General features: G+C 32.0%; 1 protein-coding gene across 1 annotated transcript; it reads right to left on the bottom strand.

The window, feature by feature from the left end:
• Window positions 1-346: 346 nt before the first annotated feature.
• Window positions 347-3,135, bottom strand: LOC127117619 (probable serine/threonine-protein kinase WNK11). The gene is made up of 3 exons (XM_051047692.1): window positions 2,995-3,135; window positions 1,860-2,363; window positions 347-1,017 (listed from the first exon to the last, which is right to left on the bottom strand). The coding sequence occupies exons 1-3, from the start codon at window positions 2,995-2,997 to the stop codon at window positions 613-615; spliced, it is 912 nt and encodes a 303-aa protein (XP_050903649.1). The 5' UTR covers window positions 2,998-3,135; the 3' UTR covers window positions 347-612.
• Window positions 3,136-21,060: the final 17,925 nt, after the last annotated feature.

Below are 21,060 nucleotides of genomic sequence, written 5' to 3'. Positions count from 1 at the left end.
TTCAAAATCTCATTTTTATGATTGAAGGTTACAATGGCATAGAAATATCAAATATCATATACTACCAAATACCCTTTTGATTTCCAAACTCATTTCTTGTGATTTAGCTTTTCATAAGAAAATTAAAAACTATTTAAAAAATGTTTTTTTAACGATATCTACTGTTTTTTTTTCAATTTCAAGTAGCTCATGTCGCGGGTTCAAACCCGCGCCGTAATATCTGATGTCTTTGCACAACTATCAACTGAATTAGTTTAACAGAGTGATTGCTGATTTTGTTTGCTATATGGTTTGATGCATGCATCTCAACCTTTATTAACTCGGTTCAAAATCGGGCATTGTAAAAGATAAGAATCAAAACATTTATTATAAAATCATCATTCAATATATATGCTTCACAACATTTGTTGAAAATCTCCTATGTACAAATGACAACATCCCCAATTAAGCCCTCCCTAATATTCAGCCATAGCAGAAGGGAAAAAATCAAAACAAATCATACCATATAGCCCAAATCATACCATATAGCCCTTCCTCAAATTGCAAATTAACATATAAACTAAAAAGGTAAGCAAACCAAACTAAAAAAAACTAAGACAAGAACTGTTTTTTTTAGTATGAATCAACATAATCAGCATTTTCGTCATCGTCGTCATCAACAAGTTCGTCAAAGAAAGGATCTTTGAGAAGCTCATCAGCAGAAGGCCTAACCCTTGGTTGAGCAAGACACTTTTCAATGAAGTCCTTCACCTCAGAATCTCTGACCTTGTTTAAGGCAGCAGGTCTAATACCAGAAGACACTTTCTTGTAAATCTTGGCAACATTGTCGCACTCGCTGTAAGGAATCTCCAATGTCACCATTTCTAACAAACACATTCCAAATGAGTATATATCCACCAATTCTGTGTAGTCTTCATCGTATAACTCTGGTGCCATAAACTCTGGTGTGCCGAGAATTGTGTGTGCAATGTGATTTGTCCCAACAACCGCGGCCAAACCCAAGTCACCAATCTTAACCTGATAATAGCATTTGAATGAGAGAAAATTTGTTAATAACATCTTTTTGGCTATTATAACATAACAAGTTCGTTAGACTTACGGAAATCACAACTTATACACAATAAGTGAAACACATGCACAAACACGGGCGTGGAACACATTAGTATTGTCAAAATATCAAATGTCATTTATCATTTTTAGAAAAACTGAATTGAAAATCAAAGATTCGTATATTCATCTATGAATGATAAAGAGACACAAACACAGACACGGACACAACACACATTAGTAATATCCAAAATATCTAGTGTCATTTATTATTTATAATCCTATATTCATCTATGAATGATGCATGAGGCACAAACACGTATACAACACATTTTAGTAATGTCCAAAATATCGATTGTTATTTATATTCCTATATTCAAAGATTCCTATATTCACCTACTATCGAAAAGTTGGAAATAATCTAATCCATTCAAGACGTGTCCCGTTTTATAACTAGCCCGAATGATAGTGTCGGTTAGGTGTCCACCAAGTTGTGTCCTTGACACGGACAAGGAAATTTATATTTCCATATCTAAATAGAATGCATGTGTGCCAGACGCTCGGACACACCTTCAAACTAAAATGTCGGGATTAACCGGTCATTGATGTTGAAAATTGATGATTAACAGACACAGAACATATAAAAAAAACAAAAAATGCTGTGAAGTTTATATTCTATAAACAACCTAATCTGATTATCTTGCCTAGCTTATATCTCACATAAATAAAAACTATAAGGATTAAAAAAATCAATTTTCCTTCATTGTTGTAAATATGACAGAAAGAAAAACAGAATCAGAATAGTGAATTACCTGGCCAACATTCCCATTAACAAACACATTACTGCAATTGAGATCTCTATGAATGATGCAAGGCTCATGAGTGTGCAAATAATTCAACCCTTTCAAAATCTGCCTCGACCATTTCTTCAACGCCTTCATTGAAACATGCCTATGTTTCTTCCTATACTCTCTCAAATTCCCACTAGTACAAACCTCAGTGATGAAATTGAGTGTGCCGTGTTCATCATCGGTCCAAACACTATACAACTCAATGATGTTTTCGTTTGTTAAGCTTCTCAACAACCTCACTTCAGAATAAAGCCTCTTTACCATAGCAGGCTCATCGCAGAAGTTTCTTAGTTTCACTTGGTTCCATGCTACCTCAATTCCTTCTTCTTGATCAAACCCTCGGTACACTTTCTTCACCGCACCACATCCTAATAATTCGGGGTACCTACCGTATCGACCGGTTGGATCAGTTTCCGCGAATACTTCGGAGTCTTTGTCGGATGAATCGGGGTTCACACTCGGCATCTATTATCACAATGATCATATACAGTTATTAGCATTTTTTTACAAACAAATACTAGTATATTAGTTCTTATAAACTATGAAGTACAGACACACAGACACCCATCACGACATCACAAGTGACGGTGTGGTGCTGATGTCTGTGTCCAACACGGACAGGGACCGCCACCTTTTTCGAGTTGTGAAAAATCACCAAAAATTAAAAATAAGTCAAATAAAAAATCAAAATCAAAATCAAATCAAATATCATCAATGTGGAAAATCCGAGAGAACAATTTCAGCATGTTATTCAATTCTGAGGGACAAAAAGGGAATTTCTATAAATATTTTCCTTCTAGATGGAAATTTAATCAATGAAAAAATGAATAAAAATAAACTCATGAAGAATAAAAAAGAATAAACTGTTGCATATACCAGTAATAACATCTAAAATCAAAGAGTAACTCATGAAATGAATCAAATAACACAATTGAAGATGCAAAGAGTATGAAACTGAATAATTAAGTAACATTCAAAAACAAAAGTACTTAAATATTGATGACTTAATTACGCTAGTATTTGAAATTTGAAACAATTAAGAGAAAGATTATGATAGAAGATGATGAAAAAAATGGAGCAAGGTTAAGATGATTACCATGAAGAAAGCCGAATTGAATGAAGCGAGAAAAGCAGAAAAATGAACTTTCGGCGGTAAAGAGAAGCTAAGCAAGCTGTTTGCTTAGAGAGAGAGAGAGAGAGAGAGGAGAGAGAGGGGGAGGATGTTGGTGAATGAATGTGTGAGTATTTATATAGAAATCAAGGAGCCAGATTTGAAGTAATTTAACTTTTACAAAAATATCTCAACGGTTTTCTTATCTATTTCCTTTTTGTTTTTTTAATATTATTTTTTCAAATTGGTAGTATTATTTTATAATTAAATTGATATACTTTATTTTATTTTTTATAAAGAAAATTGCTTTTTATTTAATATGATTTGACTGAAAATAAAATGACAGAGTAGTTATTTACTTTCAATAAAATATTGCTTGCTTTACGAAGGTTTGTTTTAACTCTTTAATATTGTTTATTTCCTTAGGTTTAAATTAATTTTTGTTTATTTATAAAAAAACATTTTTATAGGATAAATTATAGATTTGATTCTTCTATTTTATTTTATTTAATTATTTATTTTTTATTTTTTATTTTAAATTCAAATAATTTATTATATTTTTTACATTACAAATTACAAATTGATGAAGTGTTAATTTTTTAAATTATATTTTTTATACATAATATTTTACAAAAGATTTTTATGTGATAATTTGATAAGTTTTACAAATGAAACATCATTTAAAAATAAATAAATTATTAATTTTAAATATAAACAATGAACTAAAATTTAAAATATTTGATTTTAAAATAATTTCATAATAAGAGAATGGGTTCGGTGAATAAGTCTTTTTAATATGACATTTTTTCATTATATAAAAAAACATACGGCAACGTTAAAAGTTTTATACTATCTCAATAAATTATAACCAATAATATATTTTGAAATGTAAGTAATGTCTTTTAAGTTAATTTTTTAATTATAAAATATTTTTGTCATTAATTTGATAATTTTGATTGTTTGACATAGTAAAAAATATATTAAAAAGAGAGATACAAATTTGTTACTATTTATTTTAGGTTTAGGTTTAGTTTAATATTTCTTTATATTTAATTTTTTAAATGTAAACATATCCTTTAGGTTTTTTTACGGATTATTAGTGAACATTCTTTTTTTTTAATTTAATATTTTTTAAATTATTTTAAAATGATCCTTCTAGAAACAAATATAATTTATAAAGATTTATTACAACTATTTATTATAATTATTTATAATAAAAACTAATATTTTATAATATTTAATCGTTGTAATGTATATTTAATGTTAAAAAAGTTAGACCGACCATGAATTAAATTATATATAATTTGTTGGGTTTGATTTTCTAGCGTAAATATTTATTTATATTTATCTATTAATTTTATATTTATTTATCAATGTAATTAAGTTGTTGAAATTTATAAATTAATTTTTTTAAAAGTATGTATAATTTTTTATTTATTAAAAAATAGTGATAATAGTTTATTGAGTAACAAAATTCAAAAAAACAAATATAATTTTTGTTTTTTCCTAAAATAGATTTTTAATAAGTAGTTTTTTTAATAAAAATAAATTACCTTTATTGTAGAAAAAAACAAATTGAGCCGGTAAGTATGTACTACTTTAAAATTTGGTTTGTGCCACGCGTTGTTGAACATTGGTTGTTGCAGGTAATTGAATTTGATGCACACACGTTTAGCCATATAATAATACTAATATCATGTTTTTATTTTATTTATTTTAATTTAATTATTTTCTTGGAATTGGTATACATAAAAAAGTCAAATAATACAAAAGTAAATTAAAGAAATTTTTTTTTTCAGGAAGCTTTATTGGGTCAACGTGTTTAGCCATTTAAGGAAGAGCGTGAGGGAGACGCGCCAACATGGGGGAAGGGACAAATTTTGATGTTTAAGAGGCTTCAACCTTTTTAAAAATGAGAGAGATGCTTCAACCTTTATTCCAGATAGTAGGGAAGAAAGTGCATGTTTCATGGGACCAAGCAACAAAAAGAAAAATATTATTGAAAAAAAAAGGGTGGTGAATAAAATTGATTTGGTTGCTTGAGAATCACTTTTTTTTTTGTTGTTGACAGGATAGAATCAAGTAGAAAAGTGATTACTTTTTTCTTGTAAGGTGTTTTTAAGATTTATTATTTGGATTTTTTTTTAATTTTAAAGATTTGATATTAATGATACAAAAGATTATCCTTATCAAAAAAGTTATCCTTATAAAAAAGTTGAAAGATTATGATTATTTAAAAGTGGTTTATCAATTAAGATGTGAATAAAATTAATTAAGTTATAAAGTGTTTATAGTGTAGAAGAAAAAAACACATTTTATCGTCGTAAATTTGTTTTTTTTTCCATTCAATAATTGATGTATCTAGATTATATATGAACTAGATACATCAATTATTGAATTAATTAAAAGTGATAAAATGAGACATGAATAAAATATAATTAAACAAAATTGATCATAATAAAATAAAATTGAATAATGATAGAATGTGATATCGACAAGATAAACAATAAAGCTTAAGGTCGTTCATTCAACAATTGATGTATGTAGATTATATATAGAATACATCAAATGTTGAATTAATAAAAAAAATTATTTATAATAGTAATCAGAGGGTGTATATAGCATTTGAAGATGAGTTCTTCGAGCGAAATGATATCATGGTAGAACAACAATTACCAAAATCATTTGATGATAGTGGAGGCGATGAGTTTGACAATTAAAAGATAACATTTTGATACAAATTTAGGTCAATCTCGCTTTTTCCTTAATGGAAAATTATTGATTTGATTTATCATAACTTTTTCTACATTGAAATCGAAAATGGTGAACTACACTGCTCGATTGCAGATCAAGTGATCGATGAATTAAGAAAGCCTTAGATCGATCTGGCGATTGTTAAATTATTGGAGAAATCTATCGACTTTTTTACCATGCAATATCAGTTTGAGGTAGAATGGAAACTAGTGGGTGATATGGATTTGGTGGACATATGGTGTGACTTTTACATGGCCAAGCTTGATACGATTAAAGACAAAAAGGAATTACAGAAGATGGGTTGTGGGTGATATTTGATCACCATCTTGCAATTGAATTCTAGACTTCGACTCAGAAAGTTGTATTATTGATAGTACAATGGCTTGGATTCATATCTCTAAATTAGGAATGAGATATTATGATGAGAGTGCACTCATCGTTCCTGCTACATCCATTGAAAAATCAATTAAAATTGGTGTTAGAACTATGAAGGCTTTGCGTAAAAGTTATGTTAAGGTTTGTGTTAAGTTGAACCTAAACAACCGATTGTGGGTCACATAAAATTCTATGGGAGGTGGTTGAAAATTGAATATGAATACTTACATTTATTGTACAAAAACTATGGCATCTATGATCACATGGTTAAAAAATGTTTCAAGAAGGTGCAATAACATGTTGTTTCGGCGGAGGCATTACAACCATCGTTGACTACTGAACCAAATCTGGTTTAGGGAGAAGCGGTCAAAATACAACATGTGTAACAACTTCAAGTGATAATTTAGGGAGAAAAATTAATTCTTCTAAGTATGGGGTGGCTAGCTATTTCTAAAGGAAAAATCTAGCAACAAATTCAAAAATAGTATTGAAGGAGAAAATATAGTGGGATCCTCTAAAAGTATATGAAATATAATGGGAGAAAATTGCAGGAACTTGTGGAGGTCGAGAATGGTCATCATAAACCTTGTTAATTTCATATCATGTGGTCCCATTATTTTTCATTGTTTATCAATAAATGATCCAATTTGGAATTGTAGAGGTGCATGCACATTTTCCCTATGTATGATCATGATAACATCAATATATAGAACTTGAGTTTTCTTTTTTTATTGGAACCTCGAATTAGTCGAGTTTGTGCAGACAAAGTTATTGAATGTTTGAGTTTTAACGATGGTGTTAGAGTTAATGATTCATATTTTTCCAGTGGGATCTGGTGTATTTAGAAACAAAACATTATTTTATCAATGTCATTTCAAGGTCAACGTAATGTATGAGTTTTAAAATATATCTTCTCTCAAAATCCCCATGGATTTTAACGGTGGTATATTGAAGTCTTCATACTTAAATATGGGATGACCTGTTGGCCGAGCTTAGAAGCATGCATAATTCTCATAACCTTCTTTTGTGTTTAGCTAGTGACTTTAGTATAATTCTTTTTTATCATGAAAAATATGGAGGTTCTCTTATAAATACATAAACAAAAGTGAAATTTTCACAATGTCTCAACAAGTGTAATTTGGTCGATTTATGAGGTAAATGACCTACTTTTACTTAGACTAGAGGAAATATTTGAGAAATATTGGATAAATATCTTAGTAATAATTCTTTCTAATCTTTGTTTTCTATTCGTAAGATTACAAATCTTCCTTTTTCCATTGGACCATTGTGGTAGTTGGATCAATTTGGGATTGGATCAAACAATTCATACCTCTTATTTTAAACTCTTAGCCCTTTGGTTAGACCAGAGAGTTTTCCAATGGTCATGACTAATTCTTGGTTCCATCTTGATACATGGGAGGTCAATATGAATATGGTAACTAATCAATTCCAAATCTTCAAAATAAAGATTTCTTTGGTAATATTTTTCGACGTAAGAAGTGTATTTGGCTCGATTGGATGGGATTGGATGCTCCGTTCTTAACAAGAATGATACATTTGAGGGGTACTCTTTGAAAAGAATATACAATTTTTCTATTACATGAAGAAACTTATTGGTTTCATCAAGTTAGATCCAAATGGATTACTATCGGAGATTCCAATACTCATATTTCCATCAAAATACGCTCATTCATAGAGGACATAGTCATATTTCGACTAGGGATGGATAAACGGGTTGCATTCATTGACTTAACATGTTTAGCCCATTGTTTTTGGCAGTACAAGTTAAAACTTTATACTCTCCACTACTAGTTGTCTCGCCTAACCTACTAATAACCGAGGTGATGCGCGACGGCTTGTTGAGTTAAAATAAAATTTAAAAACTCTTTTTTACACTTATTTTTACTTATTAGTCACAATTTATTTTTTATTTTTTTCTCCAAAGAGTGGAGAAGAATGCCATTTAATATAATCACTTTAGTTTTAAGAATTTAGTTTCATGTTTCTCATAATTTGTCTAATTGTGAACTCACGAATTTTTTATTTTAAATTGTTGACTTATAGGATTATAGATGATAAAATATGAACATATGAATGATAATTTTCACATTTATATTTGATTCATTAGTCACATATTTTGGTATCTTTAAATTTTTTTTATTGTCACTACATTTGATTGATAATTTTTTGTAGGCAACATTTAAACAAGATAGTTTAACTTAATGTGAAACATCTTGTCTCTATTTGACTCGGTGCGCGTGATCCGTCTATTTAAATATCACTTCAGTATTTTATTCCAATTTTGTTTCCTTTACAGTTCAATCAGAGTTGTGATCAAAAGTGCGTTATTTGGAAAAGCTTTTTAATTTGAATAAGTTGGGTAAAGATTCTGGAAAATCTTAAATCAATGTGAAAAAGATTTAACTGAAATTTATTTTATAAAAGATTCATATTTGTATTTAATGGAGAAGTTCAAAATTATTCTTTTTAGTTACAGTTGGTTTTTGTTAAAACTCTACAGTGCTTTTCAGTTGGATCATGGTTGTTATTTAAGGGGACTATTCTCCTTGTTTGAAGACTTACATCTTGAAGCTTTTAGTGCACCATTTTTTATTTATATTGAGTCTTTGTATTTTTGTTGTAATACTCTACTTTTGAGTTTCTTTCTTATTTTAGAAGAATAAAGTTATCTTTTTCTTGAGTCTTTGTATTTTTGTTGTAATATTGTTATTTATGACGCTACATATAAGTGTTATCTTGCAAACACTTGGGAGAGTGTTTTAGTGAAAGTGACGGGTCTCAGATTCAGGGGGGCTTGGGTCTAAATTTAGGAGTAGTACTAGAAAAAGGTCATTGAATTGGGAGAGTTTATATATATGATACCTTTGTGTACTATTGGTTATTGATTTGGAGAATTTCCTTTCATTGGGATGATGCCCTCTAAACTTTGGTGATGTTGCACTGAACTCGGTTAACAATTATATGTGTTATTTAATTTGTTTATTTATTATTCTCTAATTGTACATCACATTATCTCACACATTTCCTAAACATTGTCTGTGACATTTTGTCGTTGATCAAACAAAATTCCAATGGCGTTAGAGCAGGTATCATACTTTGGTTGGGTGAGCTCCAGGGTATTCTCTATATTATGTTCAAGATGTACAATGCCAAATAAGGAGGATTTCTTAATCGACCACCAACTCTCTTCAGTACAAATTATCACTATTTGAAAGCTCACATGGTTTCCTTTCTTAAGTCAATGGACAACAAGATTTGGAAAGCAGACATAAAAGGATGGACTCCTCCAAAGATCACAACTAAAGACAACACTAAAATTGTGAATCTTGAAAAGGATTGGTCAATGGCTTAAGACAATGAAGTGCTTGGAAACTCTCGTTCTCTTAAGGCCAACTATAATGGAGTTGATAAAAATATCTTCAAGATTATCAATACTTGCACCAACCCTAAGAAGGATTGGGAGACTCTTGAAGATGCTTATAAAGGTATACCTAGAGTTTGTATGTCAAGACTTAAACTTCTAACAACAAAACTTGAAAAACTAAACATGGAAGAGGAAAAAACTATTTATGAATTCAATGTCTGGATTCGTGACATTACTAACAACTCCTTTGCTTTTGGTAAAAAGATGTTGGAAGAAAAGCTTGTAAGAAAAATCCTAAGATCTCTTCCCAAGAGGTTTGACATGAAGGTTACATCCATTGAAAAAGCTAAAGATGTTTCCATGATAAAAGTTGATGAATTAATTGGATCCTTACTCATGTTTGAGATGGTCATAGATTACAAATCCTAAAAAAGATTAAAGGTGTAGCATTCAAAATGGGTGTTGAAGATTGTGATGACCAAGTAGAATGTGATATGGATGAAAATATGATTAAGTCAATTTCCTTCTAGATAAAAGCTTTATCAAGGTCATGAGAATACTTGACCGGAGGTCCAAGAATAAGGTCTTTACAAATGTTTAAGACAATTGTCAATATAATTCTAAAGGTGTCAACTTTCAGCGTAGAGGAAAAGATGGAGAAAATTGAACAAGGGCAAGGGAACCTAGTGTCACGAATGTAAATGTTTTGGACATATTCAGGTTGAATGTCCAAATTATCTTAGAAAACAAAAAATTACTATAATGACATTTTCTTTGATGATGAGTCATATGAAGAAAGTGAATATGGTCAAGCTAATAATGGTGGCTTTCACTACTAGCATAAGATCAAATTCAAAAGTGCCTAATGTTAATGGTGATACTAGTGATGATGACTTATATGCCGTTGTTGAAGCATACAAGATATTGCATCTCAAATGGACTTAAGAATCTCATGATATTGAAAAGAAAAAACAGAGAATTAGAGAAGTTATTCAAGACTAAACTCATCTCATGCTAACCATCTTAGAGTTGAAGGAAAAAGTTGACCACCTAAATTACAAACTTGAATGTATAACCAAATTTGTTTGCTTGTTGAATTCTAAAACTGAGAACCTTGGGGAAATTCTAGGTCTAGGAAAGTCATCAAAATACATGAAAGGAATTGGGTATATTGGTGAGTCATCCAACTCAAAGAATATGTTTGTTACACCGATTCAGAAAATAGAATTCAAAATGTCTGGTTATAAGTTACAACAACTTTCCCAACATCTTGATCAACATTCTAACTTTCATACCATAGTCTCTTGGGTATGTCACTATTTTGGTCGACGTGGTCACATACGACCCTACTGCTACAAACTACATGGAAGATCATCATAACATAATCATCAATATCCTCAATGGAAGATTAGGATTGATATTCGTCCTCAACAACTTTGTCGTCCCAAGTATGACATGTTAGGCCATATTGCTTATATTTCTCTAAGGGTGTCATCGTGTGAAGATTGGTACTTTGGCAATGACTATTCTAAATAAATAAGTTGAGAAAAAAATTATCTGAAGGATAATAAATCATATTCTAACATCTATTTCACATTCGATGATGGTGCCAAAGGAAAACTTATTGGCAATTGGAAGTTAGACTATCCTAGTATTCCTTGCATTGATGATGTGCTTCTAGTTGATGGGTTTACTACTAATATTATGCGCGTCAGTCAACTCTATGATCAATATTTCATGTCAACTTCAATAGAACTGAATGCACAATCACATATAAAAAACATCCTCGATGAATGAAGGGGTCCAGATCAACAAACAATTGCTACATGTGATAAAAGTCTGCCTCATTCTTGTTTGATTTCCAAAACTGGTGAAAGTGAGTTACGACATAGAAAACATGGGATTTAAATCTCAAAAATATGAAAAGTATTTTTGGGAAAAAGGATATTGAATAAATTTGATTTTGTTGCTAGAGAATCACTTTTTCATTCTTGTTGACTGGATAGAATCAAGTGGAAAAGTGGTTATCTTTTTTATTGTATGGTGTTCTTAAAATTAATTTTGAATTTAAAAGGAAACATATTTGGAAAAAAAAATTATTTATTTAAAGGTTGATATCGGTAACCCAAGAGATTATTCTCATAAAAATTATCCTTATAAAAACATTGAAAAGATTCTGATTGAATACATTTAAAGTGGTTTATCAATCAAGATATGAATAAAACTTAATAAACTATAAAATTGAATAAGGATAGAATTTCATATTAACAAGATAAATAATTATGTTCTAAAGTGTTTGAAGTGCAAAAGGAAACAAAATAGCATTCGAAGATAAATTCTTCAAGTTAAACGATATCCTGGTAGAAAAATAACTACCAAAACCATTTGATGATGCTGAAGGCATTGGTTTAAAAAAGAAAGATAACATTCACATGCAAACTCCTTGGCTTAAACACGTCTTTACCTTGATGGAAAGTTATTAGTTTGATTTATCACAAAAAACAAGTTGGGGTGAAATTGAAGATGGTGAGCTACACTACTTGATTGCACATCAAGTGGTGGATGAATTAAGAAAACTGTGGACTGATGTGGTGATTGTCAAATTATTGAATAAATCTATCAGTTTCTTTACCATGCAATATCAGCTTAAGGTGGCATGGAAACTAGTAGGTGATATGGACTTGGTGGACATAGGGGATAACTTTTAAACTTTCAAGTTTGATATAATTGAAGACAAAAATAATTATGTAAGATGGGTCATAACTGATATTTGATCACTATCTTGCAACTGAATTCCAGACATCGATTCAAAAAATGTCATCATTAATAGTATGATGGCTTGAATTCATATCTCTAAATCATGTATGGAATATTATGATAAGGGCGTACTTATTGCTCCATCTACATCCATTTAAAAATCTACTAAAGTTATACTTCATCTACATTCATTTAAAATTCGATTAAAGTTGTGCTCCATCTACATCCATTGAAAAACGATTAAAGTAGACATTAGAACTGTAGAGGCTTTGTGTGAAATATATGTTAGGAGTTATGTTAGGTTGAACCTAAAAAACCCGATTGTTGGTCATATAAACTTCTATGTGAGGTGGTTGATATATATATATATATATATATATATATATATATATATATATATATATATATATATATATATATATATATATATATATATATATATATATATATATATATATATATATATATATATATATATATATATATATATATCATTCTTGCTAAAAACATTAAAAGGTTGATTATTCCGATGCTAGTGAGAGAAAGCCTCAAATGATTGGTTACGTGTTTGTAAATGTTTTTTTCAAGTAGTTCATCTCCCCCTTTCCTCATTTCTTGATGTCCCTTATATAGGCCAATTCCTCACCCAAAACAATCATGAAGAACCATTTCCTTTTCCTTCCTGCATTCAAAGCCAAGAAAATCATCGTTGCTTTATCATTTAATTTCACTTCTTAATGACTTATAACGATTGTTGCATTATGGTGTTTTTATAACCTTTCATTTTCCGAGACCATTTCTGGATAGTAGCCCTTTGTCTGACTATTAGGGCTATTGAGAACCAAAATATACTAACTAGTATTATAGAAAATAAGAATTTTGTATAACCTCCAACAACCTAAACCTCATAATTTAGTGTTTAAGCACTTATATATATATATATATATATATATATATATATATATATATATATATATATATATATATATATATATATATATATATATATATATATCTTGTTTAACTAAAATATAAATTTTTTTATTTTACATTGTTTTATTTTAATCTACAAGTATAATTTTTGACGAATCTGATTCATCATCATCACTGTTAATCTTGGAGAAGAATAATGTTATTTTGTTGCATACCCATTGTTTTGCTAGTAATATATTTTTAACGACTCTGTATGCATTTGTTTTGGATATAAAATAAAATAAACTTTAGATGAATAATTTAGTTAAAATATAAGAGATTATGTAAGAACATCAACTTTGCACAAAAAAAAAATCCTGCACTTGCAATCCATCCGAGAGATCTTTTCCAAACTTCTTCAAGTTTCACTATTTTCACGGAAAATACTTTCTTTATCAATATTTGAGTTTCACAACATAGATTCCAAGATATATAATGGTGTTTTCACATTCTTATTAGACGTAGAGGTGGTTACTTGTTAATTAATGTGTTATCTTGAACATTGATCCGTTGTAGACAAAACTAAGTTACTTTTTTCCAGGGTTCTTATTTAAAACTGAGATAAAAGGTTATTTCTTTTTAAACTAAAAAAGAAATAAAATAAGGATGTTTCCCTTTTTTTTTCATCGAAGTAGTAAATTACTTTTATTGTAAAAAATAGTGAATGGTAAAAAAAATTGAAAGTAACATGTACTGTTTTTTTTTCTTCAGTTTTTTATTATTCACCAATTTCTTTGTGCGTTTCAATATTCAAACTAAGGACTATATTAAAAATAAAATTTTCAAGATCTTGTTTTGTGAAGCAACAACAATACAATATGATTAGGAAGCACTACGCCAAATAAGGGAAAAGAGGGCGCTTATTTTGGCCTATAACAGCGCTTTTAAGCGCCCTCTAATCTGGCGCTGGCATAGGTAAAGACAGCGCTTTGTTCTCCTGGAGAAAGCGCTGTCTAAAGTGGCCACATTATAGTGCGCTTTAAGAAAAAAGCGCCCTCTGGAGTGGTCCATACAGGGACACCTTAGAGGGCGCTTTCTGGAAAAAGCGCCCTCTAAAGTTGTCAGTGTAAAGTGTTTAGAGGGCGCTTTCAGGAAAAAGCGCCCTCTAAAGTTGTCATTGTAAAGTGTTTAGAGGGCGCTTTCAGGAAAAAGCGCCCTCTAAAGTTGTCAATGTAAAGTGTTTAGAGGGCGCTTTCAGGAAAAAGCGCCCTCTAAAGTTGTCAATGTAAAGTGTTTAGAGGGCGCTTTTAGGAAAAAGCGCCCTCTAAAGTTGTCAATGTAAAGTGTTTAGAGGGCGCTTTCAGGAAAAAGCGCCCTCTAAAGTTGTCAATGTAAAGTGTTTAGAGGGCGCTTTCTGGACAAAGCGCTCTCTAAAGTGTTAGTTATTTTAAAAAAATTTGTTTGAAAAACAGTGGATATATATTTAATTGGTAACCTGTTCGCATGCTGCAAAAGTGTAAAATTCATATTGATTTCATCCTTTAATCCAATGTTATACACCATTAATCCATTGATATATACAACATGAATCCATTTATATACAACATTAATCCTCCATATATACAACATTAATATATGATTCTTTGATCAACAATATACAACAACATATTCTCAAAGTACTACAATTAAGAGAATAAAACATAGCAACCAACACCCAGTGACCACTGTATCCAAAAGCTGTCTAGTAGTTCTAACCAATACTAAACAAAAACGCCCATCCACCCATGGTGGCAAACATGTTCTGTATATCCAAAAGCTGTCTAGTAGTTCTATCGCACATCCATACAAAATAAGGCTCAACCAAAACAACAGATGGCAGCATAAGTAGTCCCCTGCAAAAAGAACACGTCCAAATGCAAATAACACAGAACTGTCAAAAGGCGATTGAGCAACAAATAGTAAACAATGGCATAAAGTTAAATGACATAGCTAATATTACCTGAATTCCTGCATGGCTGTTAAGGTAAAAATCAAATTCCCTAGGGTGACAAATGCCGGTGTCTACCACGGTTCCTTTGACAATTTAGAACAACAAAATCAGCAAAAAGTGATAAATTCAAATGATAATATATACCAGCTGCGTTGAGAAATATATTGAAAAAACCTGGCATAATATTTCCACTTCTATCGGTCTCTTTGGGGTTGACAGGAAAGAGACGGGTGTGATGTCTCTTTTGGACCACTACAAAAGTAACTTTAGGTAGATACCCATCCTCTATTGAGACACAAGCCTGATGAAAAAAAATTAAAAATTAAACGCAGAGAATTTAGTGGTGTATTTTATGAACGACAAAGTAACAAGAAATCAACTTTGAGAAGTCCTAAATTCTGCCTACAATACAGGGCTGCAAAGTTGATGCAACAAAAAACATATAACAATATATGGTAAGTACCTGTATCTCCGACCATATTTTTTCTTTGCCAACCTTCAAGTCCGGACTTCTCCAATTATCACATGTAATCGGAATATGTTGTCGAACAAGGAAACCAATGTAACTTGCCAACATTGAACCCTTATCTTTTGAAGATAGAATTGATATATGTTTAGATGGACATGTTCCATTGTCGTAGAGGGATACTTTCAAATATCCAGCATCATCATCTACGCGAATGAGGCTTGACGATAATAGAGCATCTCCATCTAAACAAATATCAATTGATACTTTCGAGCATCCCTTGCCCCTTGCACGAATGATTGACTTCATAATAGCCATTTTACCTGTAAAAAAGAAAACAATTAAAATCAGATGACAAATGTAAAAACAATTAAAATCATAAAAGTCATTTTACCTGTAATAAAGAAAACAATTAAAATCATTTGACCTATACCTTTTTCACTAAGTTCTCTTTCTTTTCTTGGTTGGAATATGTTCTACATGTCTCTTAACAACACGGACGGTTGGATTGATCCAAATACCCTCATTATGATCATTTCTAATATATGAATCATTTGATATATTATTCTCATCTTGATCATTTCTGGTAAACGATTCAATCTCAACATCAATATCACCTTGATCTCCAGTGTTTTCATCAATTACTTTGTTGGAAAAAAGAACTATAGACCATTTCGTACTTTTCGGATCATTGACATAGAACACTTGTCTAGCTTGAGAGGCTAGAATAAAAGACTCATCTTTGTATCCCACCCTATTAAGATCCACTTGCAAAAATCCTGACTTATCCATTCGAATGTCGTTATTATTTTCAACCCACTTGCAACCAAATATAGGAATCTGAAACTTCTCATAATCAAACACCCAAATGCGCTCGATAACACCAAAATACGACAGATTTGCAAATTTGGGGTTTAAGTCCTTCACACTTGATATGTGCATTGCTTCAGCTACCACGGTGACACCACTATTCTGCATAGTACTTTTATCATCTTGTTCTTTGGTATAAAATGTGTATCCATTAATCGCGTATGCGCTATAAGAAAAAACATGGAAACTTGGACCATATGCTAAGCATCTCAACCTTTCTGTTATTGAAGCGGGATCTGAATAATACTTTGAATAAATATGATCCTTAAACCAAGGTATAAAACATCGATTGTGCTCTCGTACTATCCAATTTTCATTTCTATTGGAATTTAAACCTCGGAGAACATCCTTGTGAATTTCAACATACGGCTCAACCTCATTCTCATTGTGCAGAACATACAAATGCACTTGATCCCGTTCGACCCTTGATACTGCCACGATTTTATTTCCAATTAGATTTTTTCCTTCTTTCTTTTCGACAAGCTGAGACTTGGGGAGTCCGATTGACTGAACATTAGACAAATATTCAGTACAAAACGCAATCGCTTCTTCAACAATGTATCTTTCAACCATACAACCTTCTGGTCGACTTCGGTTCTTCAGGGTACATCCATATAACGTTCAACAGGGTACATCCATCTCATATAAGCTGGTCCACACAATTGTGTCTCTTTCACAAGATGAACAACTAGATGTACCATTATGTCAAAAAATGATGGAGGAAAAAACATTTCAAGCTCACACAAAGTAATAACGATTTCTTTTTGCAACATTGGTAAGATCGCAGGATTGATCACCTTACTGCAAATTGACTTGAAGAAAGAACACAACTTAGTTATAGAGCTTCTTACTTTTTCTGGAAGAATAGAACGTATACCTATTAGGAGAAAATGTTCCATTATAACATGGCAATCATGGGTCTTTAAACTCTTTAACTTGAGGTCTTTCATAGACACAAGTCTTCTAATATCTGAAGAGTACCCTTCTGGAACTTTAACTTCACTTAGAAACTTACACAATGTTTTTTTCTCCTTTCTAGATAGAGTATAAGCAGCAGGCGGTAGATATGTTCGTTTTCCTTTCTTCAAGGGTCCTAATTCAGTTCTTATTCCCATCGCTATCAAGTCCTTTCTTGCCTTAAGGCCATCCTTAGACTTTCCTTGTATATTGAGTAACGTGCCAATAACACTTTCAAATACATTTTTTTCAATATGCATAACATCAAGAAAATGTCTCACATACAAGGACTTCCAATACGGCAATTCAAAAAAAACTGACCTCTTCTTCCACCCACTTTTGACAAGTGTGTGGGCAAAAGGCTTGCCAAACTGAGTATCCAAATCTTTCACCTTTTCAAAAATTTGATCACCCGTCAATATAGGTGGAGCTCTGCCTTGTTCTGTCTCTCCATTGAACGCCTTTCTCCATCCACGGTAGTGATGATTTGAATTTAAGAATCTCCGATGACCGAGAAAGACATTCTTCTGACCAAACTCCAAGCGCTTCCAATCTGTTTTATCTTCACAAATAGGACACGCACATTGACCTTTTATGCTATACCCTGATAGATTTCCATATGCTGGAAAATCATTAATTGTGCCAAACAACATCGCCCTCAAGTTGAAACTTTCTTTCCTATATCCATCATAAACCTCCACACCGGTCTCCCACAAAATCTTTAAATCTTTGATTAAGGGCTTCAAGTACACGTCTATGTCATTCCCTGGTTGTTTAGGTCCAGAAATCAACATAGACAACATCATGTACTTACGCTTCATACATAGTCATGGAGGTAGGTTATAAATCATAATAATCACAGGCCATGTACTGTGTGAGATACTCTGGATACCGTGTGGGTTCATTCCATCAGTAGATAATGCCAAGCGAAGGTTTCTTGATTCTTCTCCAAATTCAGGATAATCATTATCAATTTTCAACCACTGTGGTGAATCTGCCGGATGTCGATACTTTCCATCTATAATTCTTTCATCTGCATGCCAGGTCAAGTGTCTTGAATCGGTTTCACTACGAAACATGCGTCTAAATCTCGGAATAACAGGAAAATACCACAAGACCTTTGCTGGAGACAACTTGTTCTTATATCGCGAGACACCGCATTTAGGACACTCATTTAACGATGCATACTCATTTCGAAACAAAACGCAATCGTTTGGACATGCATGTATCTTATCATAGCTCATGCCAATAGAGCACAACATCTTTTTGGTCTCATATGTTCGATTGGGAAGAACATTATCCTCAGGAAGCATATCTTTCAAAAGGGATAATAACTCTGTGAAACTTTTATCCGACCACCCATTGCCCGCCTTTAAGTTGTACAACCTTAATACCGCAGACAATCTTGTGAATTTAGTGCAACCATCATACAAAGGTTTCTCTGCATCACTTACCAACCTCTCAAACATTTCGGGACAATCCTTAAGATCTCCTTCAAGTGCTTCTGCAATCTCTTCAACTCGATCACAATCGTATGTATCTGCGCCACTATAGTTTGAGGCATAGGTCGTACTATCCCCCGGTTCAACATTCTCGTTACTTTTCTCACCATCCAAATTCCAACATGTATAACTTCGATCAATTCCATGCCTCATTAGATGCGATGTCAACTGAACTGCGTCAACCCGTTTCCCATAACAACAACCCAAGCAAGGACATATCATTCTACTAGGGTCTTCGGCGTGCGCAACGGCAAACTTAACGAATTCTAATACCCCATTCTCGTACTCTCTCGACAATCGATTGGAAGACATCCATGTATTATCCATTACTAATTAGAATAAACAAAAAACAATTTCAGAAGAGTTCAAACACATTCGGACCTAGGTTTCTAATGATACTGGTGTTGACACAAAATCAGATATTCATAGGTCGTATAACCCTAACTACTGGGTAATGTAGTCCCATTGCATGCGCTATCATGGTCACTAAAAACCAACCGTCAATTGCCTAATAAACCCAAACAAACGTAGGGCTTGAAATTTAACGCATGCGCTATCAAATTTAAAATGACTATGAATATTGAAACTTTACAGGTTGAAACAAACGTAGCATAGACAACAATAACATAAAACTGAAATGGGGCAAAGCTAAAACAAAGCAAGAAATAGGGCAAAGCTAAAACGAAACAAACGTACCTTTGGTGCCAGAAGGAGGAAACGTCGTAGATCTAACAGAGGTGGAAGGAGAACGCCTTAGAACCCTAACGTGAAAAAGAACGAAAATAACAGAGAGTGAAATAACAAAACGCGCAGTATGTTATAATTTTAATGTTTACTAAAGGGGACCTTAGAGGGCGCTTGTGGAAAAAAAGCGCCCTCTAAGGTGCGCTGTCTATTGCTCCTTATTTTTTCGCTTCACTTTAGACAGCGCTTTTGTAATAAAGCGCCCTCTAAAGTGCGCTGTTGTACATGGACTTAGAGAGCGCTTTCTTAGAAGCGCCCTCTAAGGGTATCCTTAGAGGGCGCTTTCATAAACGCGCCCTCTATTGTTGTCCCTCCATTTCCTCATTATTTTTTTGCTTCACTTTAGAGGGCGCTTTGTTACAAAAGCGCTCTCTAAAGTGCGTTGTTGTACATGGACTTAGAGAGCGCTTTCTTAGAAGCGCCCTCTAAGGGTATCCTTAGAGGGCGCTTTCATAAACGCGCCCTCTATTGTTGTCCCTCCATTTCCTCATTATTTTTTTGCTTCACTTTAGAGGGCGCTTTGTTACAAAAGCGCCCTCTAAAGTGCGCTGTCTATTCCTCCTTATTTTTCTCTTCACTTTAGAGTGCGCTTCTTTAAGAAAGCGCCCTCTAAGGTGCGCTGTCTATTCCAGTTTTTGGCGTAGTGAAGGAATTTCTCATTGTTGCCAACCGAAGAAAGAAATATATTATAGAATATTTTCTTTGATAAACAACATTGGGAAGTTATTCTAGAATATAACAATGTTTTCTTTTACCATTCAACGTTGGCAAGAGGTGGAAACAACAACAACAACAATAATAATAATAACAACAACAACAACAAAACCATTATGTGAGATAGATTGCAATAACAGAAAAGTATTTGGTCAAGATTGGTGTTAAAAGAACAATAATACAAAACTTTGAAAGATTTCTTAACTAATTAAGAAAACTTGAAGACTTTTATGTCTTATAATCCATCCAAAAGAATGATGCTTACAAGTTTGGGGCGGTTATAGATGAGTTAGGTTTATGGTACAACTTAGTGAATAAATTGTTTTATAGTTGAATATGGGTATCAAACCCCTCAGTTAGTAGTATAACAGATGGAATAAATTATTTAACTTTTAAATAAAAAAAGAAAGAAAAACACCACTTTTAAAGAAATAAAAACATAAACTACGGTTGTTGGGATCCGAAACATGTACCTTGAATTAGTTTTCTCCTTGTTTATCTAATAAAACTAAGGGAATATATGGTATTTAATAAAATGTGGCACATACAGGAAATATACCTCAGCTTTTTGTTGGGTGAGGTGAAAGTGTTATCATAAAATGTATTACTTATAGTAATGAAAGTA

This window comes from Lathyrus oleraceus, chromosome 2 (assembly GCF_024323335.1).
Source record: "Lathyrus oleraceus cultivar Zhongwan6 chromosome 2, CAAS_Psat_ZW6_1.0, whole genome shotgun sequence".
In the NCBI taxonomy this organism is placed as follows: domain Eukaryota; kingdom Viridiplantae; phylum Streptophyta; class Magnoliopsida; order Fabales; family Fabaceae; genus Lathyrus; species Lathyrus oleraceus.
The sequence above is the reverse complement of the archived record's forward strand: the minus strand, read 5'-3'. Positions and strand labels throughout refer to the sequence as shown.